Here is an 18,583-nt window from a genome sequence, read left to right as displayed (position 1 = left end):
TCTATACTTTTCTTTGTCTATCTTATCTTTCACTCACATGTCTCTTCTCTCATATTTTCGTTTATTAATCCCTCTATAGTCAAAATCATGGCTGATTCGCCTCACTTTTATGTGTTGGATTAAAGAGATTGATTATAAAAGAAAATTGATTTTATTTATTTATTTTTTGTTCTTATTTGTTGCTCGAGAAAAAGAATGTGTGAGAGAAGAATGAAAAACACTTCAAGATGTTTTTTGTTCTTATTTGTTGATGCAAAGATATTGTGGCACAAGGTAGTGAGGTGCAAATTCAATACTCCAAAGCACTCCTTCATCACTTGACTATCCGGGCACAATCTGTGGTCGTACGAGCTCATGGAGATTTTTATTGACACTACATGTATTTACTGTGCAAACACACAAGAAAGTAGAGATCATCTATTTTTTCTATGTCCGAATCTCAGTGAATTAGGTAAGTGCATGGACTCCTCCTCTACCTCCGTCATTAACTTGATACAACATTCTTGGTTGGCTATTGAGGAATTGGGATAGCCAGTCCCGATATTATGGTGTTTGTATAAGTTGGCAGCTATACATCTATAATATCTGGTCCGAAAGGAATGCTAGAATCCACTCCGCTCGCTTCAAAGCTCTTTCAGTCCTGAGAAAGGATATTGACGTAGCCTTTCGAGCGAAAGTTGCAGGGATCAGAACCACACATCCAGACGAGCTTTCGCCAGTGAGTTGCTAAAAGGGTGGTTTCAAACTCCCTGAAGGGGCTAGTCTGCATGATCAGCACTCAGTTGTTCCTCCAAATTTTTTTGGACTAATTCTTTTGTACCAAGTCTTCATGTAACATAGACTACCACTTAGTGGTTCTCTTTTGTAATTCAGGTTACTAAACTATCAACATACAAAAAGACGAAAACAGGCTTAAGTTGAAGGCTATTACGCATTTTCAACATCCCTTCGACCCATTTTGGATGGACTGGGTATATTCTGATGGGTGTTGTTAGTCAGGTCGGCCTGCATCCGGCTAACTAAAAGGTGCATGCAAAATTTATTTGTTTATAAAATTATTCCTTTCCTTGAAATTTTTATCGTGGGATATTTCGAGTTTACAACTATTCAACACAGTAATTAATTAGAAAATGAATACATACATTTAATTTAGATTAATGGAGCGAGGATATTGTAAAATATATATGTCTCTGTGAAGTGCGTATCGAACCCTCACGGTTCTCTCCGACGCTCGTGTGTTCAAGAACCGAAGGAAGACACAGCGGATTTTTACGAGTTCGGTTACCGAGTTACCTCGGACCTACGTCTCGGCCGGAACGGCGCCGGCGAATCCACTAGAGTACGGAAGAAACAACAGAGAAGAGAAATACACCCGGAGACCCTCCACACAAGGTCGGAGGCTCACCGATTTACAACCAGAGAAGAAAACCCGAGACACTTACCGAGACCGGCCTTTGCTTACCGCACCACCGTCGACTTCTCCATCGTCTCCGAGAAACGTCGGCCGCCTTGCCTCTCTCTCTCTTCTCCTCACGATCGCCCTTCTCTTTCTCTCTCTCTCGAACCTTCTTCTCGAGCACCGTGTCATCCCGTCAAAGAACCGATAGACTTAGGGTTTCATTAACCCTCGTCCAACACGCAGCGTTTCGGTTAACACCGAAACCTCCTTCTCAAAGAGAAGGTTCTCTTTTCTTCACCAATGGGCCTTAAGGCCCAACAATCTCCACCTTGGTGGAGAAAGAGAAACGAACAAAAGAGAATAATAACATAATATAATAAATACTAGTGGTTCGCCGATACCAGCACCGATCGACTTTCGTCGATCCTTCGACTTTCGTCGAAATTTAAAGCGTAACTTACCTGACTTACCTCACTTACCTGATGTCCCGGAGTTAGTCACATATCGCCCTCAATCTGATGAAGCTCCCGTCGATGACTCCTCGTGGCCTCGTCGCCTTATCCCGCCACCGATCAGCTCATCTATACCTGAAACACTCGGTAAACGTGTTAGAACGTTCACCCCGATAAGACTCGAGCCATAGTCCTATTCCGCGTCGCCCGACCGGCGAACGCTACCCTCGGTCGTATGACTCCCTAGACCTCTAACTAACCCTCCTAGTAAAGTCCAAGATAATACTCGCTAGCGAACCCGAGGATTATACCCGACGTCTACCCGTCTCCTAAGTCTATCCTGACTTCCCCCGAGACTAACCTGAGTCATACTACCGAAACCGCTAGATACCTAGCCCGGATCCCCGTGAAGTCTATACTATCTATAGGTGAACGACTTCTACCCTCGGACCCTAACCTGCCAACTAGAATTGTCCCACGGTTTTGTCCCGTGAAGACGTTCCTAGTCATCTATGAATGCTCCACCAAGAATGAGACACGTGAGTGCACGTGCTCCACCTCGAGAAGGAGTGTTCTAGTGCTCCAACCTACACCGACTCTACCCGGTGAAAACCCGACACCTCCCTGCTCACACCATCTCCTGAGCATCCTACCCGAGAAAGCTCCACCTAAATGTGGAGACCTCACCTCCTGACCTACCACCGAGAACCGAAGCATCTTCGGTTACTCCTCCGAGGTCAAAACGTCCTTCTACCTCGGACTCTCCCTACCTCGTCATCCGGGACCTACAACACCTTCTTGTAGTGTCCCTACTTACCCGCGGAACAACTCACTCCACCTGGTCCTTGGCCTTCTCCTGCAACCCGATTTCTCGGGTTTGCCCGAGACCCCTAGTCCTTCCACCATACCCCCTTTCGGGGTATACCGAGCTAGAATATCTAACTCCATCATCCTAAGACGATAAAACCTGAGTCTAAAACCGACTCTTTGTCGTCGTTGACTCTAGAAACCTTCAGATCTCTCTATACGGGCGCCGATCTCGATCCGATCTTGCGCCTTGCACACTCGGTAGAAGGTTAAATCGTTCACACAGACTCGACTCTAAAGAAAAAAACCGAAACCGGAAAACCCTAACTTACCTCGCCTGACCGGCGATGCTCCCTGGATCGGAACCGAGCTCTGATACCACTTTGTGAAGTGCGTATCGAACCCTCACGGTTCTCTCCGACGCTCATGTGTTCAAGAACCGAAGGAAGACACAGTGGATTTTTACGAGTTCGGTTACCGAGTTACCTCGGGCCTACGTCTCGGCCAGAACGGCGTCAGCGAATCCTCGGGCCTACTTCTCCATCGTCTCCGAGAAACGTCGGCCGCCTTGCCTCTCTCTCTCTTCTCCTCACGATCGCCTCCGCGATCGCCCTTCTCTTTCTCTCTCTCTCGAACCTTCTTCTCGAGCACCGTGTCATCCCGTCAAAGAACCGATAGACTTAGTGTTTCATTAACCCTCGTCCAATACGCTGCGTTTTGGTTAACACCGAAACCTCCTTCTCAAAGAGAAGGTTCTCTTTTCTTCACCAATGGGCCTTAAGGCCCAACAGTCTCTAATACAATCATTGCAGAACGAAACAGAGATCTTGACAAATTTTTCGTGTTGGAGAAAGAAGATGGTACCTCGGGTCATTCATCCAAGACACGATGATGGCCGAAAACAAACCAGCCATGGCCATACTCGTTGGACTGGTTTTATACATTTGAGAACTTCACAATGTTAATACCAAATCACATTTTACCAAACCAAAAAAAAAAGATTTAACCTTAGGTGTTTTTGTTGGCTATTATTCTGCGTCCCAAAGGTCAAATGTGACGCAAGGAATATGTTGGACCTTGTAATGATGTTCTCCGCCTTCAACTAACCTGTCCATGAACTCCCTTTTCATCAACACTATGTCCAACTCCTTTAGAGTAGAGATGTTTCTCAACCCATCAGGCAACTTCTCCAGCTCTGGGCAACATTGGATCCATATACGACGAAAACGAGGCATTGTCGACCCTTCTTCCACCGCCCACTCCTCTAGATTTTGTAAGGAGTACAGATGCAAAGAACGCAATTGAGGGAACCCGTCTCTCGAACATGCCATTTTCCTCTCCACGAAACTGTGCATCTGTAAACAAACTTCCTTTAAGTTAGGCATCTTCTCAAGAATGGGCATTGGATCCTCCTCTATTCTACAACCCTTTAACCATATAGTCGTGAGGCATGGAGCAGATTGGAGTTTGTCTGGCAACCTTTCCATCTTTACGCCTTCCAACCTTAACTGGTGGAGACGTGGGAACCCTGAAACGAGCCCTCCTATATCGAATTTAACATGGCCCTCGGTCTGATGGTGACATAATACAAACTCCTCAAGTTTCAGCTTATTATTGAGAGATAAAAGTAAAGCCTCCTCATCCGATGTTCCATAGACATTGATACGAAGTTGCCTAAGATTTTTCATACTGAGAAGGTCCTCCGCTCTACAATGCTTCGTCGAGAAGTTCTCCAGGGTCTCCAACTTTACCAGACTACCCAATTCCAACTTGGTCTCTTTGCTGAGACGATAAGGTAACACAAGGTATCTCAAATCCTTCATTCTCTTCAAAACATTGGGTATATGAACTTTTGGCCCATAAATCCCCAAATCTAAAAAAACCAACAACGTTAGATTTCCGAGAAAAGATGGTACTTTTGATAAACTCATCCCTTCTATTCTCAAGTATCTCAAGTGAACGAGCTTCCCTATGCTCTTTGGAAACTTTCCTCCTGGAAAGTATACTCGATAAAGATCTAGCACTCTGAGACGTAATTTTCCAAAGTTCAGAGCTGAAATCCAACAATCATCGCTTCGAATGATACACAAAAGGCTTCGTAACTTTGGGTTCCTTATTTGTCATAGTCTTCATCATCACCATCAACCGAACCAAAATGTACAACAAGTCTGCGAGACTTAAATCTGGGCACAGAAGTTGAAGAATTGACGCTTGAAAAGAGAGTCCTAGCACTGATCACTTCAAGGAAGTTCTCTTCTTTGGCTATCAACAAACACACGTCTCTCATTACATCATGCACACTAATTTTGACAATTCTTGAGCTCACATCATCTATATGAGAGACTAAAACCAAATTTCTCTTAACAAGCTCCTCAAGGTAGATTTCTGCCATTTCTCGAACGGACCTATTAGTACCCTCTGACGACATTTCTACGATTCCTTCTGCAACCCAACTTTTCCGTATTTATCTCATAATCTTCTGGAAAATGGGCCAAGTAAAGGAAGCAATGCTTTAGACGAAATGGCAAATCTTCGTAGCTCAAAGATAACACCTGGAATGCTTGATTAACGTTTTGATCAGGGCTGATTTCTCTTATAATTTGAGATCCGATATTATCATGTACCATTTTCCACTCGGATGCTGTACGTTTGGTGGATAACAACCCTCCTAGTATTCTGACAGCCAACGGCAATCCTCCACAACGTCTTATCATTTTGTCAACCTCTTCGTTCACTTCGTTCATGTCAAACTCTGCACATGGCCATGGAGTGTTTGGCAAAACAAAATTGGTATCTTATATACAAACATTGGTTTTATGAATGTTAAAGTAGGAAAATGAATATGTGATTGGAAAAAAATCTAGATTTTGGAGGAACACAATATTATGTTAAATATCGTGAATCATATTTATTTCCGTTATATCTATATTTCCTTTTATTTCATTTGTTAATTTTTCTATAAATATGTGAGTTATTTTCATTGTAATGAAACAAGAAGAAGAAGAGATGTAGCAATAAAAGTAATTCCGTTCTTTTCTATTTGTCTTATTTTATTTCCGCATTTTATTTTTCTACATGGTATCAGAGCGGTTTTCGATCTGCTCTATATCTTCTTCTTTTTTTTGTCAATCTCTTCTTTTTTTTAGTTTTAGATGTTCATATATTATCCAAATTTCGATCTGCTCTATATCTTTTTTTTTTCTCAATCTCTTTTTTTTTTTTTAGTTTTTGGATGTTCATATATCCAAATCGTTCAAATAGGAGTAAAAATTCCAAAATCAAACGAGGTGCTGTGACAAAAAGAAGTCAAACCTAAAAACTCTAAGATCAAGCGAGGTGCTATGACAAGAGTTAGAGGTAGAACTTCAAAGTCAAGCGAAGTGATTTGAACATGGGTAATATTCTCTAAAAGAACTAAATTTGGTGTTTATGGATTTTTTAAAAGACAATGAAAATGTCTATGGATTTTTATCGCATTATCTTTTCAAGATTGATTTTTGCATTCTTTCAAAATCAATCTTGAGGGGGAATGTTAAAGTAGGAAAATGAATATGTGATTGGAGGAAAATCTAGATTTTGGAGGAACACAATATTATGTTAAATATTGTGAATCATATTTATTTCCGTTATATCTATATTTCCTTTTATTTCATTTGTTAATTTTTCTATAAATATGTGAGTTATTTTCATTGTAATGGAACAAGAAGAAGAAGAGATGTAGCAATAAAAGTAATTCCGTTCATTTCTATTTGTCTTATTTTATTTCCGCATTTTATTTTTCTACCATGAACACCAAACATTTACTTTTTGAATTTTCTAGCTTCATTACGCTTTGAAAATTATACTCATGTTTTCTTTTCTACAATAAAATGATATTTCCTTGTAATGACCACTATTTGACCTTTTTTTTTTGTGTTTTTATAATTTAAATAAAATATAGAAAAAATCTCTCGGAAGTGCGATTACTTCCTTACAAAAGTCAGTCACAACCCAACAGCGTCAAACGGATTTCTCCACCTCTAGAGCCTCTGTAATCCTTAATCCCCATAACCAAACACTCCCTCTTCCTCCTCCCCCCAGAGAGAAAATAAATCAACTGATATCGGAAACTAAAAATCACAATTACAAAAGACCTAATCAATACTGCATCTCTTTCATTTTCTTCCTCTTCGTCGTCATCGTCTTCTTCTCATCAATCTCGCATTTGCCAATTGATTTGTGGAAACTGCTTGATTTCTCATCGATGTTAACCTAGGGCTCTTATTAACTTTCGGTTACCTGATCCATCTAGAGGTAGTATAGTAGTCGATCTGCAGATGCAATGCACCTCAACTTTGGGTGTTCGATTCTATTGGCGGGGAAGAATGTAATTTCTAGATCAATAAGATTTATGACCAGAAGTTTATCTAATCATCGCACCGAAAGATAACAAGTAGGGTCCTCCATTATAAAAAAAACTTTGGGTCACCTATTTTTAGAATCTAACTTCCCTTCTTTTCTCTCTTGGGTTTTCTTCTTCCTCCCCTTTCCTACCTTCCTTTCGCAGATTTCGATTCGCTCCCATCTGCATTTCTTCTCCGGCCATTATTGTCGGCGCTTTAATCTTCAACAAACGATTTGTTTCTTTCAATTTACTGTTTCGGGTATCTGTTAGATACGATATGACACGGACACCGGAGGTTCTGTTTGGCTCATCGTGTAGAATGTCGGTGAAGGGTAAGGGTGATATTTGCATGGGTGAACGTGAAGGTTGGGCGGCGTCACCCCACCTTTTCAAGAAATCCATGTGATGGTTATTATTTAATTTTATATTTTTATTTATATTTATTTTATTATTAAATTTTAAATTTTTATCTCTATAAATATCATATATCATATATAATTTTAAATAAATAAAAATAAGTATCTTTAAATCAAATCAAATGTTAAATGAAACCAAATGGATTTTATATAAAACAAAATATTATATTAAAATATAAAATTAGTTTATTAAAAATCAACTTCTAAATAATATCAATCTTTAAATTATAGTAGAAAAAGGATATATTTGGATTTTAAAATCAGTCTATATTTTTATATTAGTAAAAAGATCAAATTTATAGATGGTGTTCATTTTAGAACACTGTTTTATTATTAAAAGATTAAGTTTCAACGTTTTAGTTAAGTTATAATCAATATAATTTTAAAAAAGATATATTACTTAATTTTTAATTGGCTAATATATAGTTTTGAAAAAAATAGTAACAATATCGTAAAACTCTCCATATGAAGGACATGATATTATAGTAAAAATCCGTTCATTCACAAATGGATCAGTATTATATGAAATTTAGTAATACTTTTTTATGAATTAGTTGTTGTATCATTCAATACATTATTTTCTAAAAAGATTTATATAGGTGAAAAATTTAACATTATCAAAAAGTTTTATGTTAGGTACATAAATTTAATCATTCTTAAGAAAACTATAACTACAATATTTTAAAATATCATTTTTATTGTTACCTTATAACTAAAGTTTTTGTAGATACCAAAAAAAAAAAGACTGACACTCAGGACAACCAAAACAAATAATTAACATCGAATCTACGCAACGTATATACGACGATACTCATATTTTTTTACTACTTGTTTATACAAACAATATAATGTTGATTTTATAACAATTAGTTTTACAGATATATTTTTGTGTCAAGTAAATAATCTATATCAATTTTTAATACATTTATATCAACATTTTTTTATAATAAAATTTTCTAAACCTCTCTTTAGAAGATCTCCAATATCAATTTTACCGAGAATTTACTCTATATAATCTCATCTGTAAGAGACTAGTTAGACTAAAAATTAGAAATCTATACCGTAAATATAAACCTAATGAAAACAACTTATTGATTTAATGCGAAAAAAAATGCAAAACAATTTCAGCTATTCATTAAAATAATTTTTCCGTTTACCAACAAAAGATAAAAAATGAAAAGGCAAAAATTGTAGACATAGTCTAAAGTTGCCTCCACATATCGAAAGACATATCTCTGTATTTGGTGTTTTATATATATATAGTTATAATTTTTGTTGCAAGTAAATGGATTCATCTTATTTGTCTCAGTCGGATTTTAGTATTTGAGTGGAAAACCACTCTCCCTTCCACTTCGCCTTTGTGACCCCCAAAATATCCTCATGAGTTCATTAATACTACGAGTCCATTACAAATTAAGTTTGGTAAATAATTAATGAAGAAAAGAAGAAATTAATGAAATAAAAAAACTATTTGCAACGTGTACATTTTTTTTTTACTTTATATTATGTCTTTTTTTTGGCGTAATTTTTTTTTCCCAAAATACCTTTATTTTTTTTTTATTTCTTATATAAAATACCCTATTTTAAAAAAACTAAAATTTTCTCTATACTTTTCTTTATCTATCTTATCTTTCACTCACATCTCTCTTCTCTCACTTCTCTCAGATTTTCGTTTACTAATCCCTCTATAGTCAAAACTATGGCTGATTCATCTCACTTTTATGTGTTGTTGGTTCAAAAAGATTGATGATAAAAAAAAAATTGATTTCATTTATTTATTTTTTGTTCTTATTCGTTGCTCAAGAAAAAGAACCAAAGATTAGAGAGGGTTGGAAGATAGATTTTAATAGCGTTGAGTTCGATAGATAGATTCGGGTGTGATGTATAGAATGAAAGATTGAAAAGGGACAATATCCAAAATACCATTCTTTTACTAAAACTACTTCTGCACAAACATTTCTCCAGAAAATAATCATGTGACTATCACGTAACTATACAGTTATTTTGGTCACATGATTACATATGGAGGATGTATATATTAAGGAGTATCAATCAGTTAGAAGAAAATCTACACATATGTAATCTTACCATATTCTAATCCCTTGACTATAGCTACGTTAAGGCCGTATATATCTCCTTGTAAGATTATTATTGAAATCATTCAATCAAATATTCATTCAAACATTATATGGTATCTATAGATTTTATGGTTGTAGAAATAAAAAAAGAAGCTTGGACAAAATGATGAAGAATGAGTTATGAAGAAAAATGGGACTTTGTCCCGTGTTCACCTTATCTTATTTCTTTATGCAATAGTTTTGTTATATACACATGAGATTACAACGGCTATAGAATGAATTACATGGAAAGAATAAAATATATATATCAATCTAATCTAAATGTGTCAAATTTGTGATATCCATTAAGCCTTGATCCACGTGATTGCTTCCTTGATATTAGATTCTCAAATGACTCATTGAGTAAGTGCTCCACATTCCTTATTATTTGATTGCCACGTCATTGATTTGTATAATATATCATTTCCTTTGTTGCATTCCAAGTCTTCAGTGAATATATGGTAAACTTACTTCAACATTCCCCCTCAAGATTAGCTTTGAAAATGTTGAAAAGCTAATCTTGAAGATTGGGTATCTCTTTGATTGTATTGAATGTCTTCAAGTATTCCATCATCTTCCATAAAGCCTTCATTGTTTTCTGCATCGACTCAAGTAAAACGTTAAAGAACATACCGGAGGCCGTAGCACTCCGTTTAATCCCTAAAATCGAATATAACATTGCAAGTATATGATTTCTATCAAATAAAAGCAAGAAAAGTGTTATAGCATGTTTATTCTTTGCTAGACGGGTTTTTACGTCAAATAAGTAAAATATCATTCTTTTGATAAAGTAATTTATATTAGAGTTGAAATACATGAAATGATCACGAAAAATATGAAACTTGTAATCAATGGATTTATACATATCATATTCATATTCATATTCATCCACGTTTCTATCTATTATGTGATATTTTTTATCAAGACATGCATTCTCAAATGAACCGGGATCAAATACAAAAGTATGAGATGAAAGTTTACTTAACCTAAAGTGTTCATAACTAGTAGGAAATTCAACGTCTATTTTGGACAGATTTGAATCGTTTGTTGTTTGCTTTGATGTTTCTCCATTTGATGCATCGTTTTCGCTTGGAAAGCACACGAGGATACCGTCACATTCCCCCTCACTCGTGTACTTGGAAAGCTTGAAGAATCCCTCATGTAAAGGCTGATGAAGAATGCTCAACAACCCATAAGCGTTATATTTAAAAAATAAATCAAAGTGTATAGGACAAGAGAAAAGAGTACAAACTCTAGTGCTTATCCATATGAATTCGATTCTCGGGTTTCTTAGAGGTGATGGAAATGGCTCTATCTCGAATGTGTTTGGATCTTCTTTATCGTGGTTCATTCCATCCTCTTTGGGTCTTGTCAATACAATATGTATGTCTTCTTTCTCCCGTTCCTCTTCTTTGATGCTAACTGTATGAGTTGCATGGATAGGAAAAGGTAAAGTCTCCTCGAGTGGATGATGCGCTTGGGACATTATGTCCTCTTTGCGACTCTCCACCGAGTTCTCTTGCTTGTGTCTTCCTTCCACTTTGTTTTCGGTCTCTTTTTCCTTTTTGATCAGCTTTCTTGCGTTTTCTTCCTTCCTTTGTTCCATCATTTGAACAAACTCATTAGAGGTAAAAAGAGATTCAATGAGAGAATACGTTACCCGTATATTGTATTCTTTGATCGTTGATAATAAGGTGTCCTTGATGTCCAATGGGAGATGGTCAAAGATGTTGTCATCCACATCCCATTCCCCTTCATTTTGCTCTTCAAAATATGGACCGTCATCCACACACATGGCTTGAACTTCTTCTATGGAGAGGTTATTCCATGCGTCAACCTCTTCCTTAGTGCACCAAAATTGTTCTACAACACCGTTAGCATGTTCGATGTATGAACAATGATTTCCTTCTTCATTTTCAAGGCCTCCAAGATCATCCCAAGTACACCTCATGTGACCTTTTAAGGATGAATATGGCGGATGAATAAGGATAAAAAGAAAAAAAAACTCGAATTCTCCTTGGCTTGAAAGAATAGCCTAAAAGGGGTAAAATTTAAAAATAACACGAGCAGGCTCCTTCTCGGTTTCAATGGATGCCGGAAGGTAATTTGCTTTGGTGTTTGCAGCGGAAAGCTAGACTTTTGGCACTTTAGACCTTAGTGCTCTGATACCATATAGATTTTATGGTTGTAGAAATAAAAAAAGAAGCTTGGACAAAATGATGAAGAATGAGTTATGTTTTTTTTTCTTTTTATCCTTATTCATCCGCCATATTCATCCTTAAAAGGTCACATGAGGTGTACTTGGGATGATCTTGGAGGCCTTGAAAATGAAGAAGGAAATCATTGTTCATACATCGAACATGCTAACGGTGTTGTAGAACAATTTTGGTGCACTAAGGAAGAGGTTGACGCATGGAATAACCTCTCCATAGAAGAAGTTCAAGCCATGTGTGTGGATGACGGTCCATATTTTGAAGAGCAAAATGAAGGGGAATGGGATGTGGATGACAACATCTTTGACCATCTCCCATTGGACATCAAGGACACCTTATTATCAACGATCAAAGAATACAATATACGGGTAACGTATTCTCTCATTGAATCTCTTTTTACCTCTAATGAGTTTGTTCAAATGATGGAACAAAGGAAGGAAGAAAACGCAAGAAAGCTGATCAAAAAGGAAAAAGAGACCGAAAACAAAGTGGAAGGAAGACACAAGCAAGAGAACTCGGTGGAGAGTCGCAAAGAGGACATAATGTCCCAAGCGCATCATCCACTCGAGGAGACTTTACCTTTTCCTATCCATGCAACTCATACAGTTAGCATCAAAGAAGAGGAACGGGAGAAAGAAGACATACATATTGTATTGACAAGACCCAAAGAGGATGGAATGAACCACGATAAAGAAGAAATCCAAGCACTACATTGATTAAGATCAATGTCTCCAACATCTCCAAGCTTACGACCACAAACTACATTCCTTGGAGCGTTCAAATCCGAGCTCTGCTGCTTCAAGGTTTCAATCTCGTAAGTTTCCTTGACCAAGATACCGCTCCCTCAACCAACGCTCACTGTGAGCAATGTCACAACTGCCAATCCCGCCTTTGCACTGTGGTTCCGTCAAGACCGGCTTATTTTTGCTGCTCTCGTTGGCTCTCTCTCCAGTTCCTATCAAGCTCTCATAGCTACATCACCGTCGTCGGCTCATGCATGGAACACCTTGGCCACCACGTACGGCCGCTCGAGTCGCGATCATGGGAAGCAGATTAAGGAACAACTCCGACGTTACACAAAGGGAAACAAATCCATTGACGAGTATATGAATTTCTTCAAGGTAAAAACCGACGAACTTTCTCTTCTTGGAAAACCAATGGATCATGAAGATCTCATTGATCTCACACTTACTGGCCTCGGAGATGAGTATAAAGCCATCAAAGACGTTGTTCACGCCAAGGATATCGCTATTTCGTTCGTCGAACTCCATGAGAAACTTATCAATCATGAAGTGGACGTTCTCGCCTCTCGAATGTCACCACATGACGTCCCGATCACTGCCAATGCTGCGAGCTTTAAACCTCGGCAACCGATCGCATCAAGATCATCGTCCTCAACATCATTCCAATGCAAACATAAGAGGCTACCAAGGCAAATGTCAGCTTTGTCGGGTGCAAGCGCATTCTGTTGGTTTAGTGCTCTATGATGTACTGTTTGCGAGCTTTCTTTGGATACATTTGATGTATTGATACTTTCTATAGTTTTATGAAAGTGTTTGATTCATTACATGTTTTGCATACTAGATATGTTGTGAAATCCATGTATTGTTATGAACGATACTAAAACTCCCTAGTCATATATCATTGTGGGAATAATGATATAATAAGACTAGTATGATGTGTGATTGATGATCATAGAGATGATCATAGCTATTGGATACAATCACAATCATAGGTATTCGTTGGAGAACGGAATACTGGATTGACCCGCATGAGATTGTCACATGGACTAGCGTCATGACTTGAATCTCATATGACGGTTCCATGATTGGATCCTTAGACCTGAGATATCTAGGAATCCGACATGAGGAGTTGCGTACTTTGAATACGTCAAACATTCTGCATAACAGGAGAACTATAAAGGCGTGTAACAAGTACGACACGAATCATGTACTGGATTGTAGATAGTCAAGATGGGATTTGCGCCTCTTGTAAAAAGAGAGAGATATCGCTGGGCCCCTCGTGTGAGTGAGACTGTAGAAATGTATGGCCGCACTATAGACGAACGTTGTCTATTTCAGACAGTCGAACTCAGTGAACGAGAAAGCAGTCGAATCAGATAAGGTGGCTTGTTCATGCCTTATGTTCGACATATGATATCGTGATGCAAAAGAATCATCAGCCGGAATCATCACTGGCATTCGGAAGTTCACGAACAAACTCTATTCGAGATAGGTAGTCATAGTGTCTTGCTAGAGACCGCCTATGACTTGTATATCTGAAATAGAGATTTCGGGTTATACTGCTATATCGAATGAGCCTACAGGATCACACACGCAGGGAAGGACAAATGCACGAGAGAAAACGACGAAGAACCGAGTCGGAAGGGTCTAGACCGGACGGACCGGAACGTCCATACTGGACGATCCAGACCCGACGATCCAGACGCGTGGTCCGTTCGTTCCAGATACTGGAACGGACGGTCCACGTTAAGACGCAGACCGTCCGTTCTACGTGGTGGAATGGACGGTCCACGTTAAAGGCAGACCGTCCGTTCTACATGTTGGAACGGACGGTCCAAGTGCAATTCCGGACCGTCCGTTCCAGGCTTTGGGTTTTTCGAAAATTAAACCGAAGTTAGGGTTAAATCACCTTATAAGAAGGAGATTAAAACCCTAATTCATGAAGAGACTTTTTGAGCCGTCTTTGGCAGAACTTTGAGAGCTTTTGGGGAGATCCAAAGAGTTCAAGGAGTTCTAAGTCTCGTTTTCTCGAAGCGATATACCGAATAGTAGATTCGGGTCATAGTAGACAAGTTCCAATCGTTGAAATCCATCCCAGGTGTGGATACGTGTAGAGGGCGAGGTAATCTTCCTCCCTTTCGTGATCGGACGAATTCTTCAGTTGATACAGGCCCCGGATCGATTGAGGAAACCGTTTTAACGTTTCTACGATTCATACATGCATGGTTCTAGGGTTTCATAAATTTTTGTTTTACATCCGCTGCGCAAACCCTATAATCGATCTCTTAGGAATAGGATTCGCTCTAGAGATCCTAGAAAAATCCAACAGTGGTATCAGAGCCTGGTTGCTCTGTATGCTTTTCGTAGAACCCAATCACGCACGTTTTAGGATTTGAATTGTTTGAATCCATGTTTGCTTTGATGTCTATGCATGTTGATCACACGGGTTTTTCACCGGTTTTCTAACGTCACGCACTTTGATTTTTTTCTCATATCTTAGGCATAATAGGACGTTAAACGATCATGGGTAGGATTCTTTCCTCCATTTCCCTTGCAGGATGATCGAACGAGGATATTTACGCACGAGGCACGGAAAACGAGCAGAATTGAGAAGTCCCGGATAGCTCAAAGAAAATGAGCGGTCCGCTCGTTATACCGAGCGGTCGCTCGTTGTGACAGCCAAGCAATCGGGCGGTCGCTCGCGGAATCAGGCAGTCGCTCTGTGCTAATACAGAGAACGAGCGGTCGCTCGGTACACAAGGCGGACGCCTCGAGTTGCAAAGAAGAATGAGCGGTCGCTCGTGCACATGAGCGGTCGCTCACCCTGAAGAAAACGAGCGACACTGAAGAGAAAATGGGCGACCCTGAACAAAAAGTGAGCGACCGCCCGATATCAAATCCGGCCCAAAAAGAAAAAGCCCGATTTTTGAGGAAAAACCTAGTTTTTGCACTTGCACAAAAAGGGGAGTTTGAGGAGAGAGAAGGAGGACTCGACACTTTGGAAGAAAAACACCTTGGAGAGGAGGAAAGGGAGATTTGGAGACTTAGGGAGACATCTTGAAGAAGGAGATCACCATTGAAGATCACATTGAGCATTTCTTCTCCTTTTCTATGTTCTCCCCTTTTGTTTTCTGTTTTGGACCTTTAGATATGGAGTAGTAACCTTGTTGTGGGTGAGGGAACCCCACTTTTGTATGGACACCCATGCTTATCTATGATGCTTTTGAGTTTTCTTCCATTGGTTTGATGTTTTGTGCTTAATGCTATTGATTTGGTTGAAACCCTAATTGATATGATTGTAGAACACATTGATCATAGGGATATGTGAATGATGTTTGGAACCAAATGTCAAATGAGTGAGTTATTCACATTGGGGGATGGCTTAGCTTGCTTGGGTTTATGATGGGGTACATTAATGCATCTAGAAATCATTTGGATCATTGGGAAATGGGTGAATCGATTCTCTAGGTAGTGAGTTTAAGCTCGGGAGAGACAAACTCTAGAGGAAGTGCTTGAAACCCCTAATTGGAAGATAAACCCATGGGCATTGTAGCATCACTAACCGTCCATGCGATTCTTGAGGGATCCCGAACCTACAACACTTCAAACCGTCGTTATACAAACCGTTAATCTTACTTGTTTGCTCTTATTCCGACACTTACCACAACCCATATTTTTACTTGACCACCTAATCTAGCTTAGAGATAGACTAATACATCCTAGTCCTCGTGTTCGACCCCGGTACTACAACTACCGTATACTTGCGGATAGTGGTACGGATCGGGTACTAAATATAAGACTCGGTGCGTGCACAATCAAGTTTTTGGCGCCGTTGCCGGGGACTAGGCTTTTTCCTGTTAGTCTAGATTTTTGCTAGATCACCATTGCTTGGATTCTTGATTGGATTACTTTGCGACATAACCGTTTCACAGCACTTTCGGTTTGTTTTGTCTCTTTGGTGTGCAGCTCTTCCAGTCCATGACAAGAAACACAACCGGTAGAGATCAACTCATCTTCGACCCCGAAATATAAAGGACCCTACGCTTCGCTCGGAGACAGCAAAGACAGTGGGGTATGGCCGAAGAAATGCTGAGAGAGAACAACACACGAAGAGAACAACCCGAGATGGCCGAAGAGCTGTTGAGAGGGGCTAATGCCCAAAGAGGTCCAGCTCAAGCAGCCCCTAGAATGCTTCGAATGAGAACAACCCGAGATGGCCGAAGAGCTGTTGAGAGGGGCTAATGCCCAAAGAGGTCCAGCTCAAGCAGCCCCTAGAATGCTTCGAATGTACACACAACCGAAGCATACTCAGTTACTATCATGCATCAATCGGGGACCACTAGAAGAACTTGAACTCCTACCGCAATGCATCCAAATGCTCAACAACATGAGTTTCTGTGGGAGACCAAATGAGGACCCGAATGCTCACCTTACAAACTTCAAGATGAACTGTAAGGCAATCAAGAAGTGTTGGTTTAGTGCTCTATAATGTACTGTTTATGAGCTTTATTCAGATACATTCGATGTATTGATACTTTCTATGGTTTTATGAGAGTATTTGATTCATTATATGTTCTTGCATACTAGATCTGTTATCGTTGGAGAATGGAATACTGGATTGACCCGCATGAGATTGTCACATGGATTAGCGTCATGACTTGAATCTCATGTGACGGTTCCATGATTGGATCCTAAGACCTGAGGTATCTACGGAATCCAACATGAGGAGTTACGCGCTTTGATTACGTCAAACGTCCTGCGTAATAGGAGGACTATAAAGGCGTGTATCAGGTACGAGACGAATCATGTACTGGATTGTAGATAGTCAAGACGGGATTTGTACCTCTCGTAAAAGAGAGAGATATCGCTGGGCCCCTCGTGTGAGCGAGACTGTAGAAATGTGTGGCCGCACTATAGACGAACGTCGTCTATTTCAGACAGTCGAACTCAGTGAACGAGAAAGCAGTCGAATCAGATAAGGTGGCTTGTCCATGCCTTATGTTCGACATATGATATCGCGATACAAAAGGATCATCAGCCGGAATCATCACTGGTGTTCGTAAGATCACGAACCAACTCTATTCGATATAGGTAGTCATAGTGTCTTGCTAGAGACCGCCTATGACTTGTATATCCGGAATAGAGATTTCGGACTATACTGCTATATCGAATGAGCCTACAGGGTCACACACGCAGGGAAGGACGAAACGCACGAGAAAATGACCGAAAAACCAAGACGGAAGGGTCTGGAACAGACGGACCAAAAGTCCAGAACGGACGGTCCGCCGAAGCCAGACCCACAGTCCAGAACGGACTGTTTGTTCCAGAAGGTCTGGAACGGACGGTCCACTAATGCCAGACCGTCTGTTCTACGTGCTGGAACTGACGGTCCACGTGCATTTCTGGACCGTCCGTTCCGGTCTTCAGTTTTTCCAAATTAAACCGAAATTAGGGTTAAATCACTTTATAACAAGGAGATTAAAACCCTAATTACGTGAGAGACTTTGACTGCCGACTTTTGGCAAAAAAGAGAGAGTTTTTGCAGATCCAAAAACGAGTTCGAAGTCTCTAGATTTCTCGGTGCACATATCGAATACAGATTCGAGTCCTAGCAGACAAGTTCCAAGCGTTGGAATCCATCCCGTGGTGTGGATACGTGTAGAGGGCGAGGTAATCTTCCTCCCTTTCGTGATCAGACGGATTCTTCAATTGAGATAGGCCCCGGATCGATTGAGGTAAGCGTTCTAACGTTTCTACGATTCAATATCAGCATGGTTCTAGGGTTCTATAAATTTTTGTTTTACTTCCGCTGCGCAAACCTTAGAATCGATCTCTTAGGAATTAGATTCGCTCATGAGATCCCAGGAATTCCATCAGTGGTATCTGAGCCTGGTTGCTCTGTTTTGATTTCGTAGAACCCGATCACGCACGTTTTAGGATTTGAATTGTTTGAATCCATGTTTGCTTTGATATCTATGCATGTTTGATGATTGAATCTAGTGTAGATTGCATGTTTCATGTTGCATAGAGTGCAGGAGTTCGAATTTTGGGT

At 39.6% G+C, this 18,583-nt stretch overlaps 1 protein-coding gene across 1 annotated transcript; it reads right to left on the bottom strand.

Annotated features, from left to right (window-relative positions):
- Positions 1–3,686: 3,686 nt before the first annotated feature.
- Positions 3,687–11,526, bottom strand: LOC104808459 (probable disease resistance RPP8-like protein 2). Its single transcript, XM_010534136.1, has 5 exons — positions 10,828–11,526; positions 10,686–10,743; positions 5,113–5,410; positions 4,798–5,063; positions 3,687–4,711 (listed from the first exon to the last, which is right to left on the bottom strand). The coding sequence occupies exons 1-5, from the start codon at positions 11,524–11,526 to the stop codon at positions 3,687–3,689; spliced, it is 2,346 nt and encodes a 781-aa protein (XP_010532438.1).
- Positions 11,527–18,583: the final 7,057 nt, after the last annotated feature.

This window comes from Tarenaya hassleriana, unplaced genomic scaffold, assembly GCF_000463585.1.
Source record: "Tarenaya hassleriana unplaced genomic scaffold, ASM46358v1 Cleome146, whole genome shotgun sequence".
Classification (NCBI taxonomy): domain Eukaryota; kingdom Viridiplantae; phylum Streptophyta; class Magnoliopsida; order Brassicales; family Cleomaceae; genus Tarenaya; species Tarenaya hassleriana.
Note: the sequence above shows the minus strand (reverse complement) of the source record. Positions and strands in the feature narration are given on the sequence as shown.

What these genes read in the sequence shown, in the direction of transcription:
- LOC104808459 (XM_010534136.1), bottom strand. Translation starts at nt 11,526, where the DNA reads ATGAGGTGTACTTGGGATGATCTTGGAGGCCTTGAAAATGAAGAAGGA. An exon ending in GAGTGAGGGGGAATGTGACG is followed by an intron (nt 5,411 to 10,685) that starts GTATCCTCGTGT and finishes GGCCATGTGCAG; the next exon opens with AGTTTGACATGAACGAAGTG. An exon ending in TATGAGATAAATACGGAAAA is followed by an intron (nt 5,064 to 5,112) that starts GTTGGGTTGCAG and finishes GGGTACTAATAG; the next exon opens with GTCCGTTCGAGAAATGGCAG.